The 22,768-nt window shown below is 37.7% G+C and overlaps 1 protein-coding gene across 1 annotated transcript in view; it reads left to right on the top strand.

The window, feature by feature from the left end:
- LOC122654383 (transportin MOS14) overlaps nt 1-22,768 on the top strand; it is a 67,191-nt gene that overhangs the window by 2,795 nt on the left and 41,628 nt on the right. The window contains exons 2-9 of the mRNA XM_043848452.1: nt 2,493-2,570; nt 2,757-2,819; nt 5,280-5,327; nt 5,441-5,587; nt 11,340-11,471; nt 14,046-14,086; nt 15,278-15,369; nt 17,871-17,998. Coding sequence (XP_043704387.1) covers nt 2,493-2,570; nt 2,757-2,819; nt 5,280-5,327; nt 5,441-5,587; nt 11,340-11,471; nt 14,046-14,086; nt 15,278-15,369; nt 17,871-17,998 — 729 coding nt within the window. The remainder of the gene's footprint in view (nt 1-2,492; nt 2,571-2,756; nt 2,820-5,279; nt 5,328-5,440; nt 5,588-11,339; nt 11,472-14,045; nt 14,087-15,277; nt 15,370-17,870; nt 17,999-22,768) is intronic.

Below are 22,768 nucleotides of genomic sequence, written 5' to 3'. Positions count from 1 at the left end.
TTTTTGTCAAAGTTGCCTTTCTTTCAGGAAGGGTGGCTCGTCAGTGGCACGTGATGGAATCCCTGTAAAATTGATGTAAGTTTGGTTTTTCCAAAGAACGGGTCATGTGTCTCCCGTGTCAGTGCTTACATTAGTAGGAAGCCTATATACTAGTATAGGAAACGTTGGTGTAAAATACCTAGTTCAAATTCACGAGAACCGGCGATCTGAAGCACATGGGAAGTGGTGACCCTTCAAGGAATGTCTTCGCCAATATTGAGGATCAGATTCCAATGATCTTACGCACTACAGCCCTGTCCTGCCGTACGGGACAGAGGTCGGGCTTAGTGACTAGTGTGACGCGAAACTTTAAAGTTTAAGTTTTTTTGAATAATAGAAATAAACAATCTGCGATTGCCTCACTAAAAAGAAAAAAGAAAAATACATATAGAATTCTGTGGAAAGCCGTATTCGATGAAAGTCGTATGTACTGCTTGGAGGGGGATCTTTCGTATCTTTCGAGATCCACCCTACAATATGGGGTCAAAAAGCCAAAATAAGTGATTTTAGCCCTTCTAAAAAGAAAACAGATTCTTGAACCTCTTTCACGCTCATGTCACGTCGAGGTACTGCAGAAGAAAAAACTGCAAAATCCGATCCAATTTATCGTAATTGATTAGTTAACATGTTGGTTAACCGTATTCTGAAACTCGGAAAAAAATCATTGGCTTATCAAATTATCTATCGAGCATTTCTGTAATTTCAACAGCATTATAAATCTCGGTGAAATATTTTCCATTTAAATGTTAAATATTTTTAACAACGATGTACATAATTTTTATATTCTTCCCTTGAAATTTGAAAATATTGAACTAAGCAATCATATTAAGGCCATTAAAACACAGTTTATTTAAAATGCACCTAAACTGAAGCTATTTCCATCTCACACTGCCAGACCTCTTTATCGTTAATAAAGTTACAAATAAGCCCCCTCATCAACTCAATTCATTTTCATTAGTCCAACGAATTAAGATGCTTCATGCTTTCAAACATGCTCAAAGTTGGTCTTTTTAAACATGTAAAAATCTTGAAAAGACGCTGATGAAGATGCTTGATGCTTTCACATCATATAATAAAAAAGAAAATGGTGGATATTTTTCAATGATGTATTGAAGCTCAGACTAATAAACTCTTGATGCTTTTATTGGTACTTTCTGCAAACAGTTCCTATGCTTTGTTATTCTTTACCCAATGTGTAATGGAGAAACCAGATCTCTCAATTCAATTAGAACTAGAAAGTTTGGTTCCCTCTTGTACGAGGAATCACTAATAATAATCACTGAAACTATAGAATAGAAACTGAACAGATATTGAAAGAAGTAAATAAAACCCTATATAGAGTTGTAACTTTGCATAGGTTAACAGAAATAAACTGAAATAAAAAATGTAGCATTTTGGAGAAAATATGTAGTTTGAGGAACGCAAATGCTATGGATCAAGGTTGAGTGGTCCTCAGACTCCTTTCTACATCGTGGCACCAATAAGAGGGATTTCTTCTTCAATTTATGGTGTGCATTTTGATCAGGTCAATAGATCTGGTCAGAACTCCCAGAAAGATTGGAACTCAATGGAAAACCCAGTTTGGACCTCTACACATGCTGATATGATGTGCAAGAACAACTGCTGGAACTTCAAGACTGATGGAAGAAAACATGAAGAAAGAAATTGGAAGGGGGGGGTGGGGGAGGGGCATTGGGAATCCACGAATCCACTATAGGCTGAGGAATCCATCTCACAAATCACAAACTGTATGTGGCAACATGATCTTCTGTTGTAAACCCCACCCCGCCCCCCCCACCCCCCTAAAAAAAAATGGTTATTTCAGAGAGAAAACTCAGAGATTTATTCATCAATATCCATTGCGTCTGATTACCTAGATATTTAAGTATTTGTATGCTGATACCTAACTAAGAAAAAAACTTAAATAAAATTTTATAATTTCATTACAACTTGGAAGATAGAAGCTATACTTAACTCCTCACAACAATAGAAGTCTAAAACTGAAAATTGAAACTCGAAATACTTGAACTATCCTATTTCTATTAAGAAACAGAAAGAGAAACGAACTCAAGTGTAAGGAGCCGCCAGATTTGACTTTTAGGCCCTGTTGCTTCCCTTTGGCCTTTCATGTGGAGGACCTGCTGCATCAATATGTTTTGACTGGAATGGGCTTCCTTCCTTTGTGTGCGTTTCTGTTAGTTCCTTGTGAATTGTGATACTCCTATGATTTTTTGGAGATAGTCTTATATTGAGTTATTTATAAGCTGTGCTGTTATTTTCTAAGTGGTGATTTGTAGAATTTAGCTTCTTTCTCTCTCTTCTTTCTTTCTTTATTATTATTCTTATTAATTTTTTTTCAATTGAGGTAATTTCACATTACCCTCAATTCTAAACTTCAGACTCTTTATTTGTTATTTTTCATGTAACTTTATTAACAGTTATGTTTTGCTCAGGTGGCCGATGACTTGCTCCATGACCCCAATAGCAATCTAGAAACACTGATTTTTTGTTCTCAGACTCTCAGAAGCAAGGTATTTTGTATGTGAGTAATGAACTGTGTAATGAGTCTGAGGTGTAATTTTGGATGTCAATTTTTTTTTGATGGATAAACAACACTTTTCTTGCAATGAAAAATTTAGTCCCTCTTTAGTTCTAATATGTTCCTTCTGTGTCTTCAAGTGTTTAATGGTTTAGTAAATGTTGTATTTGATTTATAGGTACAACGAGATTTTGAAGAACTACCTTCCGAAGCTTTTCGCCCTTTACGTGATTCCTTACATGTAAGTGGGATATATATGTTTTATTTGGTTATAATAACTTGAATGTACTCTTAGGATGTGTCTTTTATTTGGAATCTGGAATTGTACGGACGTTTCATATTATTCTTTTGTTATAATATGTGTCATGTTTAAAAGGATTTCTATTTTCAGTAAATCCCTACTTCACATACTTGTTACAACATGTCTCATATTGCTTGATAGTTGATTGTGAGGAAAGTGACGCAGTTGCATTAGATTAATCCCGTATGGAGGCCTATGAGCAAGCTTGGGAGGTCCATAAGGTGTTAGTGGCAGTTCAATTGGTTGAAATTGACCTTTAGTCATTAGGTGGTTATATTATAGGTTGGGCCCTTTATTTTTTGGGGTTTCATTGCAATGGGCCTAATTTATTTGTCCATAAAGTGAGGAGAAAGTTAGTGCACGGGATTAGTAGTTAAGTGCATGGAACTAAATTTCGGTTTCGAGGTTTCCGAGACGAGTTGGCCAGGTACTTGAAAAAATGCATGGTTTTGACTGGTTTCGACCAAGATGTTGGTAATTTCGCAAGTTTCGACAGTTAGGCCCATCGAAACTTGGGGAAACCTGACTCAAAACCAGTATAGATACTTATGTATGCCAGGAACCAGGACAGACACTTATTTATGCCAAATATCATTTAAGTAAATGTTTTTGTATTTATATTTCATTTACAAATAACTGTCGAAACATGAAGTTTTCTAACCCTAATCCTTCGGTAGTTAGAATACCCCATTGCTACTCTTGAATGATCTCCCACCATTGATATGCTTTGGAAAGCCTCCAATCATTTAAAGTCTTCATAGCTATAGCCCACCTCCTGATGTTGGAGTGAATAACAGCAATCAACTTGGGCCAACTGCTAGGGTTTGCCCATGAATAGTGACTATCTTCTCTTTCAAAATACTCCAAGATATACCTCTGGGAATAAGATTCCGGAGAATACTAGCTCTCTGATTAAGATTCATCTTGGCCAGGATGTAATAATCACCTTAAATGAAGATGGAGGGACCCATTTAACGCCAAATAAACCATCTATATTTTTCCATACTATTGTAATGAAATCAGAGTACAGAAATAGGTGGTCTCTCATCTCCATACAGCAAGAAGATATTCTTCGCTGGCTGACTTGAATTCTCTACTCTGTACCACTTTCAAATCCAGGACTTTTTTCAAAGATGCAATCATAGAATCCAAGCGGAGAGCTGAACTCATGGAGGAGTTTTGACTTCCAAATGACAGCTCTTTCTCTGTGTCCAGAATGCAAGATTCAACATCAGATAATGATTCATAATATGCCTTAAGAGAGAGCATTCCTTTGGCTCCATTCTTCCAAGTTCTGTGATCAGGGGAAGAAACATCAAAAGTAACACTGCAAATATTCAGTAAAAAATTTGACAAATCATCAGGTTCCCGTTCGATTAAATTTTTCTGAAGAACAGATTCTAGCAGATCCTCTCCAACACCAGATTATATAGACCAGGAAAACCTGAGGCAAGAGGCCTTTCACTGATCCAGGTATCCTTCCAAATTTTAAGACCATCCTCCACCTTAGAAGAAATGCAAGGTAAGAAAGAATCCATATTCTTTATGATACTCTTCCAAACACCCAGGCCATGACGAGCATATATTCTTCTAGAATTCCAAGAGACTTCTGCCTTCCTCTTTGGTGGTCTTGCAATTCCTTATTTTAACTAGAAATTGTTCTTTTCTTGTTGAATTGAGTGGCTGAAGCTGTGGGATGGATTTGTGTAGCCAACCCCAAATTCGTTTGAGATAATAAAGTATCAAGTAAAGCATGTCTGCAATGGGAAGAAAAGTATGGGGCACTCCCTAATACAAATATTTCCTTCTATGTGGTTAAGGATCTTGCATGGTATTGCTGTCACTTTGTAGGAGAAGAGATTATAGTGAATTTAGCTCTGTCCTCTAATCAACTTTCTGACATTGGATTTGACATGAACCAATTTTCCAAGGGGCTTAACCTTCACCGTTTATCTGTTGAGTTATACGGACTTGCCTTCTGCATCAGGTTGTATAGAAAAGGAAGAACGAACTTGAAAAGATTCTTGTTTCATTAGAAGCCAAGGGCAGCAAATGATATTGCAGATCTGATGGCCAAACAGGGGCTTCTCAGGTCATGGTGGCTGTCTGGGAATTCTTTTGGCCAAGATATTGTGATGTTCATTTGTCTTCTGCTTTGGGGTTTGTATTATAAACATTATTCTTTCTCAATAATTTCTCTGTTGTACATACAATAAGGACCTTTAAAAGTTTCGTGGATTGATTGGGATCATCATTGGGGGTTTTTTTTTTTTCGGGGGGGGGGGGGGGTTAATATGGATCCCTTTGTTATTGCCATGCTATTTTTAAGACATTTACATGCCCATTTGCTTATCTCAGTGGACTTTGATTGCTATGAGAACTGAGATGTGTTTAATGCAGGCCTTACTGAAAAAACTACACAAGGGTCCCCCTAAAGTTAGAACACAGGTATTGGTTTGACCTAAACTTTGTCACTGCATTAGGAATTTTCACAAATAAGCTGGGGTTCATATGGTTCTGTTTGCACCATAATGCTACTGAACTCTGTTCTGCTTTTCTAGATTAGCATTGCCGTGGCGGCTTTGGCTGTGCATGTGTCTGCAGAAGATTGGGGTGGTGGCGGTATTGTGAATTGGATTAGGGATGAATTGAATTCTCACCCAGAATGTATACCTAGTTTTCTGGAGCTACTCTCTGTTTTGCCTGAGGTATGCTTGCATACTAGCAGTTTGATGTGGACTTCCCCCCCTCCCCCCCCCTCAATGCTGCATGTCAGTTTCATTGTTATTTTTCTTCCATATGCAAATCAAAATTTTTATGGGGACACAGGGAAGGAACCCCTAACCCTGATTACACTTAATATACTAAAAACTGTGCAATGTTAAATTAGGATGTTAGATCTGGACTTAAGAAGTAGGGATTAAACAGTCAATTGAAATCAAACCATGTCACCATAGTTGCCAAGGCGGCAAGACAACCCAAGGCGGTGGAGGGGTGCCTAAGCGCTTAGGCGACAAGGTACCCGCCTAGGCGCCCAAGTGTTATTTTATATTTCCCCTCTTTTCTAACTTTATTTAGAATGCTACAATATATACCTTATATCATAAAAAATCAACACTAAGCCACATCAAGTCATCAAAAATCAACATTAAGCCACATCAAGTCATAAAAAATCAACATTAAGTCACATCAAGTCATAAAAAATCAATATTAAGCCGCATCAAGTCATAAAAAATCAATTTTAAGCCACATCAAGTCATAAAAAATAAAAATAATATTGGAAGACAGTAGAATTGAAGAAGCGAACTATTGGAAGTTTAAAACAATCAAAACATACATTTGGTTCATACTGTTCTTGGAATTGGTCATTGTCCTGGCATACCTGGTCTCTCATTTGGTTTATACTGTTCTTAGAAAATATGATCTTATCTATAAATAATTAAATTGCTCTCTATTTAGAGAAATGTTTTCGTTCTCTAAGAAGTTTGACTGGTCAAATGATTTAATTTGTATTAAGTGGAACACAAAACCAGCTTTCCTATAAATTCATGATTGCTTAAATCTGATTTGTATTGAAGGAGTTATGTTCCAATCAAACCTTATTTGATGTGCGCAAATGTTGTTACAATCACACTCTGAATGAAAATACTTTTTTATATATCAAAACAAATGAATATTTTACTGAACTTTTGGTTTTTAGCAATGTTGTACCATATTAAGATTTATGGAATTTTTAGATTTGAGAAAAACTCTAGCATTAGAAAGTTGAAAATTTCACCTACTGCCAAAAATCCAGTTTTTGTCCTTGAACTGGGGGGTTGACTTTTTATCCTTTTGGACTTTTATTTTTTATTATTTTTATTGGGTTCAAATAGGGGGTATTTGCTTAATTATGAATAATATCTTAAGTAAATGAAATAACAAATATAAAAACATTTTCCTTAAATGGCGCAAAAGTCCAGGGACCAAGATCTGCTTTCATTATATGGGCAATACCGATCTACTTTAGTAGATGTTATGGATGCAGAAAAGCTTCTGATTTTGATGAATTGGAAACATCTCTTTTCCATTACCATGTACCCAGTTCATATCTTTGTTTCATTTGTTCCCGGGAGGAATTCGAGCTCTTAAATGAAAAACTTTTCTTTAACAGCAAATTGTTCAAATGACCTCAACATCATCTTCAAAAGGATGAAGTTGAATCCTGAATCACATGATAATGGGAGACTTAAATCTATGTAAACTTTAGTTGGGAAAAAAAGGACGGAAGGATCCACAATGTATTTCCATATATATTGACATTATAGATCAACCTGAGTCAAACTGGCTATCCCACATAACCTGAATAACCTAACAACAAGTACAATATCCAGTCCATGGATTTAAACCCAGCAAGTATTAGATATTACCATTTACCAATGGACTTGTTACTGCCAAACAAATATTAATATGATTGATTTGGATTTTGGACATGACTAATGCATAATGTCTTGCTGAAATATGTAATACATTATGAATTCTTTACATGCTACAGCAAGGGTGATGGGGGGAAGTTGTGCATGACTGATTTGCACTTACGCAATTCATCCCACCGGCAAGGTGGGGACTGGGGAGAATGATATAGATCCATACACTGGGCTGTATTACGGCCACAGGAAGAAAGGAAAGGAGGGTAGCAGCTGAACCGAGGTCCAATTTTGGACCTATTTGAGCCACCCGGCTGGACTGGACTGGACTTAGTCAAGCTCGTATGAGCTATTTAGTTCTTTAATTGGTTGTTTTAATTAGTTTTTTTTTATTTTTTTATTTTATTTTAAATTCCTGATTGAAGTAGGAGTTTGGTTTTAATTTGTTTTTAATTTCAGCAAATATTCATAGTAGGAGTTGGTTTTTTAGATTCCTAAAAAAGCCAGAGGCAGGCCTAAAATAACCATAGGAGAAGTGGTGAGGAAAGACATGCACAGCTTAGGCCTTGTATCATGTATGAAGCTCTCCTCTTGAGCAACCAAGGATAGAAGATCCAAGGATATCATTTTCTCTTCTTCGACCAAAAGGATTTTATGGATATTTGATTAGAGCCTCAACTGGATAGCAGTAAGCTTGTCCCTGCAGTCAGTAACCCTGTAGGAGATGTTCCCGAAGGAAGAGGAGTTCCTAGTTTTGAGGGCACATTTAACATTACGAAGCTTCTTGACAAATGAGATGAGGGGGGTGGAGTGGGCATGACCGGCTTAGCCTATGCTTCTTGGACAACACTGAGGAAGCCAAGATGGGAGGACCACATGTCAAAAAATTTGAACGGCTTAGGGCCAAAGGAGATAGAGGGATGGGTGAAGAGGGAGATGGGGCTATGATCGGAGATGCCAGGAGCTTTGAAGGTAGAATGGGAAGAGGGGTAAGAAGAGACAAGCTTTATTTACCATGACTCTATCAAGCTTGGAAGCAATCCTGGAATTCCCACATCTTTTGTTGTGCCAAGTGAATTTCAAATGGGACCATCTCAAATTATTCATGCCCATATCTTCAGGGCAATCATTGAATGGTTCAACAGAGGAAGCATTGAGACTATCACCTCCCTTTTTTTCATGACCAAACCAGACCACATTGAAATCACAGCCATTCCCTAAAGGTGAGGACCAACTTGTGCAGGAAGGAGCTGAAGATCTCCACAAAGAGTAGTTTTTTCAGAGGAATTTTGGGAAGCATAGGTTGCAGTGAAAAGAATCTGGAATTCCAAAGGCTATTAGAAATCTTAAGGTTCAGATTTTGGGAGGAGGAGGAAAAAAGTAAAGAGGTTTTTATTTTGGTTGGATCCCAGAGAAACCATAGATAGCCATTGGAGTGGTGAGAGTAGTTGAAGCAATAAACCAAGCAGGGGAAATGGAGGCTATGCCGCTATGGTGATGGCATTGCACTCTTTAACTTTAGTTTCAGTGAAACAACAACAGGCAGCATGATGGAGCGTCTTGCGACAATGGACTTCGGCTTGCTTGGTCGAGGAATTAAGACCTTGGGTTTACCATATAACACCTTGGTTCATGAACTAATAATGGGGAAGTGCAACAAAGGTCCCTCAGACCCCTGGATGGGTTGTTGTGGTGACGACGGCAGTAACTGGCAAGCACGAAGGGGGATAAAGTGTTAGTAGTAGGTGGGAGAGGAAGTGGAAGAAGGGGAGGAATAGGGAGGGAGCACAAAGGGGCCAGGGTGCTGGAAAGGGTTTAAGACATGGTAACCAACAGGTGAAGGGGGAGGGGTGCAGTGAGCTGGTGGTACATGCAAGGAGAAGGGACAATATGGTTCAATTGCGGATCAGGCAGGGAAGTATCGAGGTCCATACCCAAGATAGCAGGAGAGGAGACGGGTTGGGTGGGGGGGGGGGGTGATGGGCCAGGGAAGGGGCATCTTCACTGGATGGGATAGTATCTTAGTTAATTAACTGGGCTAAGATGGGCTGAATAACGGGCCAATCAACCGTATGGAGGAGTTGGGAAGTGTGGGCCTAAATAAGGAGCCCAAATAGTGGTAGAATGGTTTAAGTGGAGACTGGTATTGAGAGGGGCCCAACATGATGACGGTTCTGGTGTTGGGAAAAATGGGGTTGGTTCACGTGGTTGTCCCCGACAGTGGGGTGCTACCCCAAGGGGATTAATAGGGAGGGAGGAAGTCTCTGGAAGTAGAGGGAAAGGTGTCCTACGGCCCTACTCCTTCTATTTTACTTTTGGCTGTAGACGGTATTCATACGTTTTGATTGGCTTCGTCTCTCTCCATTTGCATCATCTGTCATAAAACATTCTACCAACTTAGGTGGTTTGGGGTGAATGGTCTTACTTGTGCCTTTTGCTAGTTGAACCATTGGGGTTGCTAGCTTTGTCCTGGTTTGGGGAGTGGCTTGGGACAGTTGAGCGAATATGAGAAAAAGCGTCTGGCTATTGGTTTGGCTGCTCCAATTGATTTGTCATATCCAGCTTTTAAAACATTGACTATGAATTCTGTCAAAATTGGTAAAATTTTGGGAAATGAAGGGAAATACTAATAATTTTAAAATGGAACTTTAAGGGACACTTATTTAAGAATTAATATGCATGTTGAATGATTAGATGTAAGATAAAAGCGCACACTCAAAGTGGTAGTTTGGTTTCACATCCTATTTTTCTAGTGTAAACATTCAAATATTGCTGAAATCTAGCAAACAGAATTGAACTGAGATGATAAGATTTAGGGATATCTTATCTTTCTTGAAATTTTAACCCAAATGTCTCTTTGCAATCTTTTTGTGGGAGCTTAGATGGGTTTTTTTAGAGAGGTTTGAATCCTCAAAGATTTGTAAGTTTTTGAACAAATTTAAAGTGTTTCTTGCAATTTTGCCTCATTTTCCTAATTTCAACAATTTCTACTCATTTCACCAATTTCTCCAATTTTGAATTGAAATTTGGTATTTTATATGAAGGGATGTGACATTTCGATTATTCGACCAATATTGTCGAAAGATCTCTTGACAAAATATTGTATTCTTTGTATTAGCATGTGTTTTCATCTTGAGGTCCAATGAAACCGAAATATTTGAGTAAATTTCAACCATTCCGATCGAATTTTGAACTTTGGTAGATCTATTTCTTTGTTGATGTGGTACGGATAAATATTGCAATGAAAAAAGGCAAAGAGCATGAAAAATTAGTTACAGACTGTTCTAGAGCAACTGGATTTATATACACTAACTATTGCCACATTTATCAATGCTGTTTTATCCCAAAATTTATGAAATGAGCTGGTACAACATATGGGCCCAAAGAAAAGGGTCTGAAATTCATCAAACCCTAGGCTTTCAAGGCTGAACCCAAAACAGCAAAGAAAACCCTTTAGGGAAGAGAAAAGGGAAACTTTCCTAAGAGAACTCAGTAAAAGACTGAATTATAATGAGTTGTTGCAGATTATAATATTAATGTCCCCAAACCCCACCTAATGTAGAAAACAACGAAGACGTGAAGTACCCCTTACAAAAACAGCGAATGAGGGACTTAATAGTCCGTCACAGTCAAATGGCTTAAAAAGTACAAGTCTAAATTTAACCCTACTAATGACATCTATAGTGGCATTATTGTCCTCACCTACACCTCACACTATTTCCTGTTCTCTTGTTCGTTCCCTTACTGTCTGCTTGATCAACTCAACTTACGTATTGCATTGGATTTCAAAAGGATACTTTTGGTGAACATTAGAAGTTGTATTTTCCTGTGAAAGTTTCTTTCTTAACACCAAAAGATTTCCTGGATATAAGTGTAGTTGGGGTGCAGTTTTTTCTTGTCACATCGTGTGTTGATGCTGAGTATACAAATTTTCATCTGATTTCTTGTAATATTCTTGCTCTTTACAATTAAATTGTACTTTGGTAGAGTTTACTCTTGACCCTTTCCTTGTGACTGCCTCTGCTGCTATCTTACATGTCTCTTTTGCTATCAGGAAGTATTCAACTATAAAATAGCTGCTCGTGCAGAAAGACGTCGCCAATTTGAGAAGGAACTTATTTCATCAATTGAGGTTGCTCTTAATATATTGACTGCCTGTTTGAGTTTTAATGAGCTCAAGGAGCAGGTCAGATATGTTATTTAATAAACCTGGTTTTGGGTCTGCTCTTCTTTCCCCTCATTTTCTGTATCTTGTAATTTGGGAAGGAACTTATTTCATCAGTTGAGGTTGCTCTTAACATATTGACAACTTCATTTGACCAAGTTGTCAAAGGGTTGGTTTATCATTACCTTCTTCCGTAAGTTCGTATTTTTAAAAAAAAAAATTTTAAACTGATGTATGATTTATAAAAAATAGAATTCTTGATTTCAGCTTAAAATTTATGTTCAGCACTCTAGTTATGGTATGTGATGCAAGTATGTCTCTGTAACTTTTCTACTGTAGTTCTGCTGGACCATTGACCTTTTGGGTGGGGAGGGGATTGTACTCTCATAGTCATTCGTGTTTGTGTAGTTAATAGGTGTGCCATCTGCTGTGGTTAGTTGAATGGGTGCATAGTTATAACACGTATTACTCCATCCACCTTGAGTTTTAGTGCGCTGCAAAATTTTTTGATTGGCAACAAGATTAATTTCAAGCCTCGAAGGCTTATGAGCGGTCCACTGAGATCTTGAGAAACAAAAAAAGAAAGCTGGAGGGGGGGGGGAGAATGAACTCAAGAAGTAAAAGGCCTTAAGGCCGATCTTGAAGGTTTGCACATACTGTTAGAGAAATATCTTATAACTGCTCGTTCCAATGGAAGCCAAGTTTGGCTGATGATCTGGCTAATTTCATGGCCATGTCAGACCTAAATGGTGTTGTGGTCATGCTTACACCGTGTGAAAGGCTGATCATAGTTGATATCGAGGGCTGTGCGTTTTCCTTTCCCATTGGTTGAAGTTGGTTTTTCACCGGCTCTGATGGATTGTATTCTTGCTTGTTCTCTTCTTGATTTTCCTAATAGAGTCATTATTATATTCTCGCTTGTTTGTTTTGTGAGAGTTTGGATGGCTGATTTTCATTGTACTTTGTCTGTGCAAATGGATTTTTAATTTTGCTGCATTACTGTAGGAGGCAGATGGCTTTCTATTTACCTTAGATGATAATTCTAGTTGTCTTTCGGCTCCTCTTTTGAGAGGTACAACCCCTATAACCAGTTTCCTGTTAGGCTAGTTGAGTAAGGCAACCTTATTCTAAGGTTATAGCTGGAGTTCAAATCCTGATATGCCTGTTAAATCCATGTTTTTGGGCAACATAGTATCTTTTTTTCAAATAGGGATATGGACATGTTGATAATCACTTTATGCTGTCCTGCTTCTCTTGCCAATTACCCGACCTCAGACAGTAAAAATAGGAAGCACCTTTCCAGCACCATCAATTGCCCAAGCTTAGCCACCACATAAGAGAAATACGACAAACAGTGCACCTACATGACAGAACGCCAGAGATGAAATACAGCGCTACAGAAAAAGCATCTGAACATATAAACATACAAACAGGTTGGGGTGGATGCAATTTGGTGAGAAACAACAAGCATGGATATCGTTTCATGTTATTCAACATCAAGTTTTTCCATTCTAGTTGATGGAGTCCTTGAAGGTTATTTTGATACCAAGGGCTGTTGCAGGGAGATCCCTGCTCTTTTTGTTTAATTCTAGTCACACGAGCATTGAATAGAAATGTTGGAAATAGCTAGTGAAGGAAACAAGTGTAATGAGTTTGTGTTTTGAGTTTTATTTGTAATGGGCTGAATTATAAGGCCCAAAAAAAGGGGGGGGGGGGTAAAGGGGTCTACGATAATTATTAGTGGGGTCCATTAGTTAACCTAGTTGGCTTTAGTTTAGTTATTAAAGAATCCTGTTTTTGGTTAGTTGTGTAGGGCTCAAGTTATCTAGAAGACGTAGGCTTCAACAATTCTAATTATTTAAGTATTTTAGAGTTCTTGTTAGTTAAGTTAGTCTAACTGCCTATGAGTTTTAGATTTTGGAAACCTTTTGTTTTCTTATAAATATATACCCCCCATAATGGTGGTTAATGCAATAGAATACAGAATTTGGATTTGCATTGTGTAGCCAAGAAGGTTTCCTCTTTCTCTCTCTTCCTTTTCTTCAGTTACTATTCACGGGTACTGTTCGTAGTCCCATAACAACCCCTATATCTTCTCTTTCTTCTCTCATTCTTTCCTCAATGCAGGCTACTGAAACCAGCAAATCATACCTAAAATTCCATCCATATTTTATCCTGAAAATAATTTAGATTTGGGCCTGTAGAGCAGTCGATCTGATCTTTGATTCATAATCTGGAATCTAGGTTGGCTGGCTGCGTCATCATCCATGTTCTTTGGGTTGTAAGTTAACTGTGAATGAGATTGTTCAGGGTAAAAACAAGGTGAATCCAATTGGATGGGTTTTTTGAACACCTTAAAGGTATGTTTCTGGGAAACAAGGTGTCAATGCCTGCAGGGTTGATTGAGGACAGTATTAGGATTAATTATTTATGTTAGTAAATTGCTTCTCTGCATTTTTCATATAGAGTTGGGTTCATTTTTGTTGTTTTGTACCATGTGAAGAACTCTATAATTAAATGTTTTATTTTTAAGTTTATTTCTTCATTTACCTGGATTTTCTGATGTTTCCTTAATCTGTTTTCTTTTGTTGCTAGGTTCTTGAAGCTTTTTCTTCTTGGCTTCGACTAAGACATGGGTATGTTTTTCCTTGGTCTATATGTATATCTGTTGATGCATTGGTTTTCGACTGTGACATACTTGATTCTTCAAAGGATTAACTTTTGCAGGGCCTTTCTGTAAAATGGAGGATATTCTCTTAGTTTTTCCTTTTAGTTCCGTAATTTTTATAGCTCCTTTAGCTGGTCATATTTCTCTGTGATATTTGTCTCTTCTACCTTGGGATTTACTATAGTTCATTCAGTTGATAATGCTTCTTAATGATCTCTTTCCCCCCTTTTCTTCTTCTTCTTCCTCTTCCTACCTTTGTTCTCCACTTATTTTGCTTGATGAATGTTATTGCATGTCTTAGTAGAAAAAATTTGTTGTAAATTGCATTCTGTGACACAAGAAGAATGTGTACAGTTGTGAAATTCTGATTCTCCATTTTTTCTTATAGAGCTTGGCGACAAACGTATATCATATTAACAATTATTATAGATATAGCTAGTGTTTTAAGGAATGTCCAAACAGGTCCCAAACAGCATTCGAGATGCTTGCGACGTTGGATATGCAGGGTCGAAGTTCTTTGATATGGTTGGAGCAGCTGATTTTGAGAAAGCAGAATATTTTACCTGAGTTGGGATTTATAATGTATCTGAGGGCAAGTGATGTATATCGATGGGAGAGGAGCTAACTACCTCCCCCCGCTTTTATTTATAACAGCCCAATGGGCCAATACACAAAATAGAAGGTCATAACAATGTAAAGAATTAAAAGAGAGTTTCTATTACTTGGCCTTCAAACCTCTAACAAGACTCTGTTGGGCTTAAGCTAAAAACTTATAGAGATGGACATGTAATGGGCTTAAGTGACGTAACATGTTTTAACCCATTATGGGCCCAAGACGGACTTGGAACAAGTGACTTAAAATCCCAAGAAACAAGTGACTTAAAACCCAGCGTGGGCTGTTTAAAGAGCCTATAGAGTGGGCTGTTTAAAACAAATAGAGGGTCTGTCCAATAGGCTTGTGCCTCCTTGAGTAAACCTTCAGCACTGCATCATAGTCATTCCTCTCTACTTCACTAGTCTTATACAATCTTTGCAAAATTTTACTGCAAGCTTGCTAAGGGCCAAAGTGTTTTTCAAGTGTTGATACAGTAAAACTGGGTTCCTCTTGCTGGCCCTCTTCCTTTCCAAGAATAAAACTGGTTCTCTTTTTTGGTTTCAGGATACCAGCTTCCATGCTTGCATCCCACCCTTTGGTGCTTACAGCTCTTTCTAGTTTGGAATCTGAGGTGCTTTCAGAGGCAGCTACTAATGGTATGAGAACCAGAAAAACTACTGCCGTTGGTGCTTGCAGAAATGTTATTGATTCTCCATTTATGGTATTGATATTTGTATCATTGTGTGGAATTCTTCCTATTAACTGATGTTCGAGTGTGTATCTGTGATGGACTTTATATAGATATTCCATATTCTTTTTGACATTTGAATAGGTAATCTTATTCATTTAGTGTATTTATATATATGAAATTATTGTATGGGATGTCATTTTAGACCGGAAACGCACTTCTATCTTTTCTTTGAACACCAGTTTCTTGGACCTCTCCTTCAGGTTCTTTTCAGTTTTCTAGAACTTGCCAGGAGATCTATGTAGCTATATACCTCATCATTCGTGTGGCACTAATGCAATTTAAAATTGATTCCTTCTTGTTGTGTTTTCACTTATCCTCTTTAGAGAAGGGAAGGAGATTGGTGTCTGCCCTTATGTAGAAAACCTTGGGGGAGAGATCATGAATTTATTTCCCTTCTTAAGCATCCAAATAACTCTTTACTTTTAATATAAAAGAATGATTTGAAGGTTTAGATAGAAATCCCATTGCTGTGATGTGGAGGAACATTCAAGATTCTAGGGACCTATCTGCAAGTTTTCCTTGTGATGGGATCCTCATACTTGCACAAAGTCTGGAGGTTAGTTCACTTCTTGTTATTTTGGTCTTTACTTGTCAGAGTTTATTTTTGATCCACCAAGTGCCTGAAGCACAGTGTGAGCAGGTGCTGGAGCAAGAAACCCTAAGTAAATACTGAAATATACTACAGGCATGACGGATGCGCTGGCTAAGCAAGGGTTCATAAATTGGGCTGGTTCTTTAGGCATTCATCGCTGCTTGCTGACTAGCTCTGGTCTTTTACTGTTTTGAGTTTTTAACCTATTGTATCGTGCATAATCATTAAGGAATAGGGATTGGGTATTCTATTTGGTCCTGGGCTCCTGTAATCATCATTTTGCAGCTTGTTATTTATCAAAAAGTACTGAAATATACCCGATGGTTAAGAGAAGCCCAGAGCAGAATACACATATTGTAAGCTTCATTAAGCTGAAAGAGAAGGATGTAGAACAAGGGAAGCACCTCCGGTGTTTGAGCCAGTATGAATTTTAACCTAAAAAACGTCCAACTATATCAAAATATAAATTTAGCTTTAAGCATGCTACTAATCCTTGGATTAGGGTTCCTTCGAGTACAATGTCAAGCCCCTGAATTTGACGATTGTAGTCTCTCTCTCTCTCTAAGAACGATTCAAGGATTGAGAGTGACTGTGGTACCCCAATTTCTCACTTTTTGCATGGGCATAGGGACAAGCAATGTAGACATCGTACTAATTGAATGTTAATTGAATGCTGGACAGGCATTTTTGATAAGAGTCGTACTCATCCAATAAGTATAATCACCTCTTCCACATAATGAGTCTTTCTGATGGCTTGGAGGATTTGATGAAGTAAAGCAACTGCAAGCGTCTGAGGCAATCTGGGAGATGGACCAGATACTCTTGGTTAACAAATAACAAGAAATTTGGCACTTGGCAGCACTTTCTTGTGTGGCAATCAATTTGCTTTCTTAATGTCTCAAGAGTTTGAATGGAACAAGATCGGCTACTAGAAAGGTATTCATATGAACCAATATGGACACAATTGGGGTTGATTCATGAAGAGGAGGTGCTGGGTAGTAGGATACTGAAACCAAAGGGCAAGGCAGTGATAGGGGCCATGGGTCAAAGTTTGTTTCCTGTAGTTTTGGAGAGTGGAGGACCCTTGGGGGTTGTAGCATTTGGTGATGGTTGTTCATCTCACTCTCTGGATTGTCCTTGGAATTGGGGATTGTAGCATTTGGTGATGTTGGTTCATCTCACTCACTGGCTTGACCTTGGAAGGGTTGATGGCAGTTGCTGTTATGTTTGGGTTCTTTGATGGGGATGGGGTTCCTTAACTATTTCATAGTTTTTGTTGTTGTTGTTGTGTGTGGATCCTTTGACCTATAGTTTTTTTTGATCTGAAGTTTGAACATTAAAGCCTAAGTATGATAGCAAAATGTGTTCTGGTTCCTGCTACAGGACTTGAACAGAGCAGTCTGCTTCATTTAGTAAGTTAGCTAATGCCTGTTTCTTTGGCCTATGTTTTTCTTTTCACATATTCATTGACTTCTGAAGCATCCTTCAGTTCTGAGGTCCATATAACTGTTGACAGGGTACTTCTTTTTCCCGTGCTTAATCTTCTCTCTGACTAATTTTATGCATGCATACTTCTGTAGAACCTTTCTATATAATACTTTTTGTAATAATTTTCTTTCAAATTGCTTTTTGTCCTGATCTATGTTTGACAACTAGCACTTTGTAAATTATTCATCGTCCGTGTTCCACTTGTTTAACTGCCCTGCATGACTTTTTTGCCAATCTGCTTTTGGGCTGCGAGAAACATCTTCCTAGATGTGTTGTAAGTTCTGTTACTTCTAACATACTTATTCTCTGAAATGATGTTTTTGCAGTCATTTCTGAATTGATACACTACACTGCAGCTGGAAGCTCCGGCAATCTTTCTGCCCAATTGCCGTTGATTCAAGTCCTTGTGCCGCAAGTAATGAGTCTGAAGAGGCAACTAAATGATTCTTCAAAGGTATGTCGTCTGACTAGGATTGCCATCCTTGGTATCTTATTATTAGGCATGTTGGAGTATGTTCGGCTGAACAGTGCACAAAAATAAAATTAATAGGGATGATGCTAAAGAAGTGCACCCCTTTATTGGTGCTCGGTGCTAATGCGTTTAATACAATACAGTGACTTGATTACGGTATCCTCTGGTTTAGTTCTCTCATATGTTTCTTCTGTATTAATCACCTCTCTTCTTATAACATATTTTTGCTGAATGCAATTTCTTTATTGTTTTCTTTGTCTTGTCTTCTGCTCTCTCTTTGAAAATCTCATTGATGTGGATTCCAGGATATGCTAGTGTTCATCTGTATGGGCTAGTCAGTAAGGATGGGCAGGGGGCCAGGGGCTTGATGTGCATTGGAGCTACTTTACCCAGCTGATATTTTTCTGGTCATTGTCGATTAGAAGGATTCTACTGTTGATTGACTTCCTTCTAGAGCTACATTCCTTTTCCTATTTCTTGCGAAACGTTTTTGTTAGATATTTTCTGTAGTATTCCTTGACCCATGATCACTTTTTTATATTCTCAAAATAGCCATTATTTTAACTGAGATCATGAAGAAATTTACTAAGAAAAGACTAGAGCTAATTAAACTAGGTACTAACTAATGTTTGATACATGCCTTAAATGCTTTCTTTGCTGATGAATTTAATTTTTTGCTGGTCATACGATATCTCTGGTATACATTATCATCATCCATAGTTGTCAAGCCGCTAGGCAATCCAAGGCCTTTGAGGTCCTCTCTAAGCGCTTAGGCGGCGCCTAAGCGGTGCCTAGGCGGCCTAAATCGCGTTCCAATATATTTTTTTTAAACTATCAGTTCAAGTATACCTAGTCTCACATTTGGTTTATATTGTTCTTAGAAAATATGATGTTATCAATAAGTAATTAATCTGCTCTCGATTTAGAGAAATGTTCTTGTTCTTTAAGAAATTTGATTGATCAAATGATTTTATTTTTACATGGAACTTTTTGTATTAGGTAGAGCACAAAACCAGCTTTCCAACAAATCCAAGATTGCTTAAATCTGATTTGTATTGAAGGAGTTATGTTCCGGTCAAACCTTATTTGGTGTGCGCGAATGCTGTCAAAATCGCTCTAAATGAAAATATTTTTTTAGATATCAAAACAAATGAATATTTTACCGCACTTTTGGTTTTTAACAATGTTTTACCATATTAAGATTTATGGAATTTTTAGATTTGAGAAAAACCCCAGCATTAGAAAGTTGAAAATTCCACCTACCGCCAAAAATCTAGTTTTTGTTCTTAAACTTGGGGGTTGACTTTGTCCTTTTGGAATTTTATTTTTTAACTATTTTTATTGGATTCAAATAGGGGTATTTGCTTATTTATGAATAATATCTTAAGTAAATGAAATATCAAATATAAAAACATTTACTTAAGCATAAATAAGTGCCAGAACTTGGTTCGATACCAATTAAATGAATACAAGGCGCCCTACAATAAGGCGGCAGCTGCCTAGGCACCTAGGAATCTGCCTGATCGCCTAAGCGGCGCCTAGGCGACGCCTTGACAACTATGGACATCATCACCAACACCTTATCCCAGATGTGAATTCCTGATCATATCGTCATATTCTCTCTAGGTTATATCTTTGATTGAAGCATCAATCTTGTGTTCGTTTCTCATAATCTCATTACTTCACCCAATTTCCTGTCTGTTTTTCTCATTTTTAAATTATGTTTTAAATTATGTGGGATGTACCTAATGACAATAGATGATTTTTGAAGCCCTTCCTTATGCTTGTTATCCCCCCTTCATGTGGTTTGAGTATTTTATGTGGACATTATTAAAGATATGTATGATAGTGTGGTGAGTAGTATAAGAACTATGGGGGGGGGGGGTGTCAAGGTAGTGGATTCCAAATTACAATTGGGTTACGTCAAGGATAAGCTTTATGCCCTTATTTGCGCTTATCACGGATGATTTAACCAGAGACATTCAAGATGAGGTTCCTTGGTGTATGCTTTTTTCTAATGATATTGTTTTGGTGGAGGAGACAAAAGCATGGATTATCCCCATAGTTGTCAAGGCGTCGCCTAGGCATCCAGGCGGTTTTGTTGGGGCCTGGGCGACCTCCGCCTTATTGCAAGGCGTATTGACCCTTATTTACTTAAGATAGTATTCATAAATAAGCAATTACCCCCTCCTATTTGAATCGAATAAAAATAGTTAAAAATGAAATTCCAAAAGGATAAAAAGCCAACCTTCCAGTTCAAGAACAAAAATTGGATTTTCGACGGTAGGTAAAATTTTCGACTTTCTAATGATGGGGTTTTTCTCAAATCTAAAAATTCTATAAATATTAATATGGTAAAGCGTTGCTAAAAACCAAAAGTGCGGTAAAATTCATTTGTTTTGATATCTGAAAAAATATTTTCATTCAGAGTTATTTTGACAGCATTTACACATACCAAATAAGATTTGACTGGAACATAACTTCTTCATTATAAATCAGATTTAAGCAATTTTGGATTTGTTGGAAAGCTGGTTTTGTGCTCTACCTAATACTAAAAGTCTCATGTAAAAATAAAATCATCTGGCTAGTCAAACTTCTTAGAGAACAAGAACATTTCTTTGAATCGAGAACAATTTAATTACTTATAGATAAGATCATATTTTCTTCTTAGAGAACAAGAACATTTCTCTAAATCGAGAACAATTTAATTACTTATAGATAAGATCATATTTTCTAAGAACAGTATAAACCAAATGTGAGACTAGTATAAACCAAATGTATGTTTGATTGTTTCAAACTTCCAATAGCTTGCTTATTCAGTTCTGTTGTCTTCTAGTTCTATGTTGATTTTTGATGACTTGATGTGGCTTAATATTGATTTTTGATGACTAGATGTGACTTAATGTGGCTTAATGTTGATTTTTGATGACTTGAGGAGGCTTAATGTTGATTTTGGATGATATAAGGTATATATTGTAGCATACTAAATAATGTTAGAAAAGGGGGGAAATAAAAAAAATAACACTTGGGAGCGCCTTGGTGGCCTAGGCGGCGCGCCTTGTTGCCTAAGCGCATAGACACCCCTCCTGCGCCTTGGGTCGTTTTGCCTCCTTGACAACTATGATTAACCCCAAGTTGGAGTTATGAAGATCAAACTTGGAATCAAAAGGTTTTAAGGTAAGTAGAATGAAAATGGAGTATATGGTGTGTAACTTTAGTTACACTAGGACGGATAATGAGGTGGTGAAAATTGAAGAAAGGGAGGTTCCGCAAAGATGATTATTTGGTATATGAGCTCAATCGTAAATAAAGAAGGTGGTGTTTCATAGAGAATTAAAATAGGATTGCTGAAGATGGAAGGGTAACAAAGCTAAGGCGTTAGATGAATTCAAACTTGGGATTCGGGAGATCATAGTAATAGAAGCGGAGTGGAGCATGGTGGGCAAAGATATGAAGAATGATGAAGTAGAGAGCAATAGACTGGGAAACAGGATTATATCCATCAAGCTAGTATTGGAGAAGAAGGTTGTCAATATTGTTTGTGCTGTAGTGCTTATGCACCCCAAGTAGGTTTGGATGAGAGTAGTAAACGTCGAATTTGGGAACACTTGAATGATTTAATTTAGGGTTTTGGCCTGCATAATCAATTATTATTGGAGGTAACCTGAACGGACATGTTGGAAGTGATTGTAGAGGATATGAAGATGTACATGGTGGTTACGGGGTCGGGGAGAGGAACGAGGAGGGGACCTCAATCCTAGACTTTGCGGTAGCTTATGATCTTTCCATCGTGAACAATTTCTTTGAAAAAAGAGAGGAGTACTTAGTTACCTATAAAAGTGGGATTCATACCAGCCAAATAGAAGGGTAGACAGAATGGTGTGAAAGGACTGTTAGGTTATCCTTAGAGAGAGTCTAACCACCCAACATAGACTGGTGGTCCTGGATAAGTACCTAAGTACACAAAAGCGTAGCAGGAGGGAACCAATTTACCCTAAGATAAGGTGATGGAGATTAAAAGGGGAGGACCTAAGGACATTCAGGGATAATGTTGTCAAACAAGGAAAGTGGGACTTTGAGGGAGACATCAATGCAATGTGAAATGAGATGATTACTTATATTGAGAGGGTTGCCAAGGATGTTCTAGGGGAAGTGAAGGGTCGTTGTCAGGAGCCTAGAGAGACTTGGTGGTGGAACGATGATGTCCAAGCAGCCATTAAGAACAAGAAAGAGTGTTTTAAGACATGACAAAGTACTAAAGAAATAGAGGATAAAAAGAGGCATAATGATGCCAGAAACGTAGCTTGAAAGATTGTGGGGATGGCTAGGGCGAAGAAATATGAGGATCTCTATATCAACCTAAACACAAAAGAAGGGGAAAAAGCTATATATAAAATAGCTAAGATGAGAGAAAGGAAGAGTAGAGACTTCGATCAGGTAGGTGTATCAAGGGTGAGGATTGAAGAATGTTGTTAAGGGATGAGGACATTGTGAAGTGGTGGATGAGTAGATTTGTGGCCTATTAAATGGAGATAGGTCGAGTAGAAATGACCAGGACGATTACATTATTCAACAAGATACCACACGCCATAGATTTGTACAGAAGGTTAGTGAGGCGGAGGTGAAAGAAGCCTTAAGAAAGATGAAAGCAGCGAAGACACCAGGCCCAGATGAGGTACTAATAGAAATGTGGAAAACCCTAGGAGGGTGTGGGGTATATTGGTTGACCAATATGTTTAACAGGATTATGAA

Source organism: Telopea speciosissima, chromosome 3 (assembly GCF_018873765.1).
Source record: "Telopea speciosissima isolate NSW1024214 ecotype Mountain lineage chromosome 3, Tspe_v1, whole genome shotgun sequence".
In the NCBI taxonomy this organism is placed as follows: domain Eukaryota; kingdom Viridiplantae; phylum Streptophyta; class Magnoliopsida; order Proteales; family Proteaceae; genus Telopea; species Telopea speciosissima.
Note: the sequence above shows the minus strand (reverse complement) of the source record. Positions and strands in the feature narration are given on the sequence as shown.